General features: G+C 37.2%; 1 protein-coding gene across 4 annotated transcripts; it reads left to right on the top strand.

Moving 5' to 3' along the window:
• Positions 1-652: 652 nt before the first annotated feature.
• Positions 653-3,610, top strand: LOC131431493 (mitochondrial 2-oxodicarboxylate carrier). Of its 4 annotated transcripts, none has more exons than XM_058597245.1 (8): positions 653-781; positions 1,025-1,337; positions 1,402-1,584; positions 1,655-1,752; positions 2,232-2,406; positions 2,874-2,978; positions 3,043-3,261; positions 3,323-3,610. In XM_058597245.1, the coding sequence occupies exons 2-7, from the start codon at positions 1,176-1,178 to the stop codon at positions 3,235-3,237; spliced, it is 918 nt and encodes a 305-aa protein (XP_058453228.1). In that variant the 5' UTR covers positions 653-781; positions 1,025-1,175; the 3' UTR covers positions 3,238-3,261; positions 3,323-3,610. The 4 variants fall into 4 exon arrangements, with proteins under 4 accessions (XP_058453228.1, XP_058453230.1, XP_058453229.1 ...); XM_058597247.1 differs by having other exon boundaries at positions 699-781; positions 922-1,337; XM_058597246.1 differs by lacking the exon at positions 653-781 and adding an exon at positions 789-966.
• The last annotated feature ends 914 nt before the right edge of the window (positions 3,611-4,524 follow it).

The raw sequence follows: 4,524 nt of genomic DNA, 5'->3' as shown, positions 1-4,524 counted from the left end.
ATATGATTACAAAAATGAATGTTTGTCTGATACTGAAAATCATAAATTTCTCAATCCAAATATTCATTCAGGAGATCAAAGAGTTTTCATATTAATTTTCCAATGTAAATCAACTCATATCTGTTGAAATTTCATTGCATGTCCTCTGTACAGTCGTTAGTTTAACTTTCTTTCGAATAAGGAATGGAATCTTGTTTATTATAGTTTGTTTATATTCTTGCAAAACAGATCACTTGTTTTGGTGCTACCACATGAAGAAAGATATGAAAACTGCTTAACACAACGAAAAAGAATCAAAGAACCAAAAGAAGTTTTGGCTTCGAACCAGTTGTATGCAGATGACAATCGTGCATTGCTGCATTCTTTATACATTGAGGACATTCTTCCAGCGCATTAGATTTAATAGTGAATTTTTACGCGCTTAGAGCAATTAAAAGGTTTGTTTTACATTAATTAATGATATATTTAGAACGCATTTCGATTCAGTGTTATTCCATAGACAACTGTCTCCGCGATTGGTCCGATTTTTATTTTTTACTCATAACTAGGCTACTCGCGATGGAAGTGTAATTGTGAAACGCATTTTTTAATGTTGCGTTCATAGAACAGCTGACTTTGACGAGTATCGAGGAGTAAACAATATCGTATCACCACTACACTTGCAAGGATGCATGAATGAATTTTCAATTGGAATGAATCATTGATATCTACAAGTACTGTTTTTTTTGGTCAAGTTGCAGCTGTGATGAGTAAACATGCTTAGTCGGTCACTGTAATGAAGGTATGGATGTATATCGTTATTGTTCATCAGGCTGTTATCAATTGAGGCGAATTTATCTTTGCAAATAAACCGAAACTATTCAAATAAGTTCAAATCATCGTCAGTGTTTGTTTTTCTCATTTGTATATTCCTTCGTTTAGAACCTGTGTGCTAATGAAAACCACTCATAGATAAGAGATGTCCTTGTAAATCACCGTTGAAATGTTGCAAAAAATGATTAAATTAAACATTACTCTTTGACAGTGACGCTCTGCGCATGTTCGACCTTCTTTGTCATCATCAATTAAAGTCATTCGAGGCCTTCCAAAAGTGGTCAGTTAAACCAGAAGCCTTTTCGTAGTTTGTAGATTTTTCATTGGTCATTCTACCTCGAGCACGTGAATAAAAACCAAGAATGGGTGGGGATTTAAGAGAATTTTTACGGCAAGCAGCTATGCAAGTGGGTGCCGGTGGCTCAGCAGGTTTTGTAGAGGTCTGCATTATGCACCCGTTGGATCTGGTGAAAACTCGTCTGCAGTTACAGGCTAGCCCAGGTGGTGCAAGTGTTAAGTCTCAGGTAAATGCTGTTTTGATGTTACGAAAATCATAAAGGTGATTGAACCTTCTTGCTATCATTTCAGGTTTATTACAATGGCGTGTTTGATTGCATCCGTAAAATGGCCCGAACCGAAGGATTCTTTTCGTTGTATAAAGGAATTCTACCACCGGTACTGGTAGAAACTCCGAAGCGAGCAGTCAAATTTTTGACCTTCGAACAATATAAACGATTCTTCCTGTTCGGAGCCGACAAACCAACACCGCTGGTGAGATTCTTGGAGAAACAACTTCATTGAGAAAGAATATTGATATTGTCTATTCCGGTACCCTCTGTAGACCTTTTCTTTAGCGGGATTGGGAGCCGGTGTGACTGAGGCTGTTCTAGTGAACCCATTTGAAATGGTTAAAGTGACGTTGCAAGCCAATAAGAACAAGTAAGTAGAATCCAATCAGTAATTTTACATAACACACTGGCTGCTGATAATCAGGTCACGTCTCTGACAAAGGTAATCAGAAGTTCTTTTTAAATGGAATATTTTTTTTGTTTTCGTCGTTTACTAGAAAAATGTGGTTATAGAAAATTGCAATTCACGTTGTTTAACTGTCATTTGACTCATTTCACTGACATACGACAAGCTCACCATCATAACGTTTTCGAAACGATCGAGCAATTCGTATTTGTGTTTTTCTTTCTGTTGAATTAGATTTACCTATCTGATATTGATTCAAACCATGATTTATCATAACTATCAAAGAGTTCAATAATGAAAACGACGCGTTCTTTACAAGTTGTAAGCCGTTGGACCCCTGAACTAGCGAGCTTATAATTAAGTTTATAGTAGCTAGGAATCTTAGCATTAATAATATCAGAAATAGGCTTTATTTTTCTTATATCTTTCACTACCTCCCGCAGGGTCGGTCAAATCCCAAGTACATGGTCAGTTACACGGCAAATTATCAACGAGTCTGGTTTCGGACTGAGTGGCCTAAACCGGGGATTAACCGCGACAATAGGTCGTAATGGCGTCTTCAACATGATCTACTTTGGTTTTTACCACAGCGTGAAGGGCTTGCTTCCTGAGTATAAGGTAACTATCTTCTAACCATTTGAATTTGATGTGTTGAGACAGAGTCCTTTATTATCTCACGCTTTTTTCCATCACTATTGTTAGTATCATTTTTCTGCTTGCACTAAAAGCAGTTTAATTGCTTGGATGACAGTGGGTAAGTTTCGGTTCCCAAACAGTTTGAGTTGAGAAAGTCCTTACAGTAGAAGCATGCCTAGAAAACTAATTCCACTTCGAATGGAAAAATTGTGAAAAGTAAATAAACATACTAACCTTTTCCCGTACTCATATGCTCTATTTGTACATTCTGCGCTTTGGTAGTGGAAAGCATGCCCATTTAATGTATAAACCCGTACATACTAATTATCTACACGGTTCAATAAGTAGTAAAGCCACGATCATTGTGTTTTCATTCATACGTAACCGTTTGCATAATAAATTGGCAGTATCCCATTTAAGAAGTAATTTCATTCGTTGTTCTACTTTAGGATCCGGTCCAAGAATTCCTGCGTAAGGTTGGAATAGGATTTGCTTCCGGTACACTCGGATCGATGGTGAATATTCCGTTTGACGTCGCAAAGTCTAGGATTCAAGTGAGCATCAACTTAGACAAGAAACTTTCATTTTTTGTTGGTATGAGCAAAGCATTTGTTACAGGGCCCGCAACCTGTGCCAGGACAAGTAAAGTATAAAAGTACACTCAAATCAATTGCGATCGTCTATCGAGAGGAAGGGTTCGCCGCCCTTTACAAAGGTCTGACACCGAAGGTGATGCGACTGGGGCCCGGTGGGGCAATCATGCTGGTAGTGTATGACTATGTGTACGAATTTTTGGATGGCTACTTCAAATAACTGTGCACTAAGGGATTCAATCCGGTAAACATTTTCAATAATCTCATTCCAATATCATTCAGCAATCGTTATTTATTGATTTCAGTTTATCTGTCCAGCTGTAAAACTACGCATTGATTTGGCTTCTACCTCAAACGAAACATGCTTCAATAGTGGTACCTCGTATTGAAAAAAAACTTCTTTGTGGTGACAGTTTTATTCCATTGCTTAACTTTTTCGAAACGGCATTTTGAAAGCATTTATGTTAGACTAAACGATGACTTTTTCAGATTACATCTACTCAGGTGCCAAGTGTTCTGTTTGATTCCAAACTGTTTTTTACGTGTGTGTACAAAGTCTAAGACTCGAAATTGAAATAAAATGTTAAACTAAAGCGCAACAAAATGCTTTTTTCATACAAAACAATCGCTTATCCCTGCTCTTTACTGGTAAGTGGTATGGATCGTGAATTTTCATTTTATTAACACAGTTCAAGAGATTCACTGAAAAAAAGTCAGTGACAGAAAACATCACTTACGCGATTTTCGTTCATGAAACAAGCATATACAAAACTCTGTGCCTCGAGGTGAGTGTGAGTTTTTGTGTCAGTGAAACAGTGAAGTATCGCTAAAGAAATAATCGGCAGGAAGACGAGTCTCCGAGGATCAGAGCTAATACAAGTCATTTTCATTGATTCAAAATAAATTAAAATGACGAGAAACAAATGTCACTCTCAGTAATGCTTGCAAATTATGAGAACGAGATCCATGTCCAGTCAACGACAAAAGCGGAACAGTAGTTTCAAAATTGTGTTCTTTCTTTCATTTACCCTTTCAGTCATTTGAGGTTGTCAGTGAAAATCGAATATTATCGATATTCAACCCAAGCTTTGAGGATCGATAATGACAGAAAACGATTCACACTGATTTTTACCTGTTGGTGCTCGAATCTGTAGCAGTTTTGGTTTCCAAAGAGGTTCTGGGGTTTAATTATTTCGATTTATCATATTTTGAACACTCTAGACAAACGTCACAGATTTTCAGTATATCGGTGAAAGAATGTGATTTGAAATTCTCCTAATTTTCCCTGAAGACGTTAGTTTGGTTTCGTCCTGTCAAATAGGAACGAGTGACGTTGGCAATTACTCTTTCTATTGTTTGAATGAGAGCCGAAAATGCTTCGTCTGTCTTCCTTTGTTTTGGATGCGGTCATTTACGAATGGGACAGTAAAATAACGAATATGAGGCTGTTGGATTTGGATTCTTTGATTGAGAATGCGTGACAATTTTGAGATCTGCCGATGATATT

This window comes from Malaya genurostris, chromosome 2, assembly GCF_030247185.1.
Source record: "Malaya genurostris strain Urasoe2022 chromosome 2, Malgen_1.1, whole genome shotgun sequence".
In the NCBI taxonomy this organism is placed as follows: Eukaryota; Metazoa; Arthropoda; class Insecta; order Diptera; family Culicidae; genus Malaya; species Malaya genurostris.
This window is presented reverse-complemented; position numbering and strand designations above follow the sequence as displayed.

Coding starts and splice junctions, on each gene's coding strand:
- LOC131431493 (XM_058597245.1), top strand. CDS start 1,176: ATGGGTGGGGATTTAAGAGAATTTTTACGGCAAGCAGCTATGCAAGTG. Junction 1,585..1,654: donor CCGACAAACCAACACCGCTG/GTGAGATTCTTG, acceptor TACCCTCTGTAG/ACCTTTTCTTTAGCGGGATT. Junction 1,753..2,231: donor TTGCAAGCCAATAAGAACAA/GTAAGTAGAATC, acceptor TACCTCCCGCAG/GGTCGGTCAAATCCCAAGTA.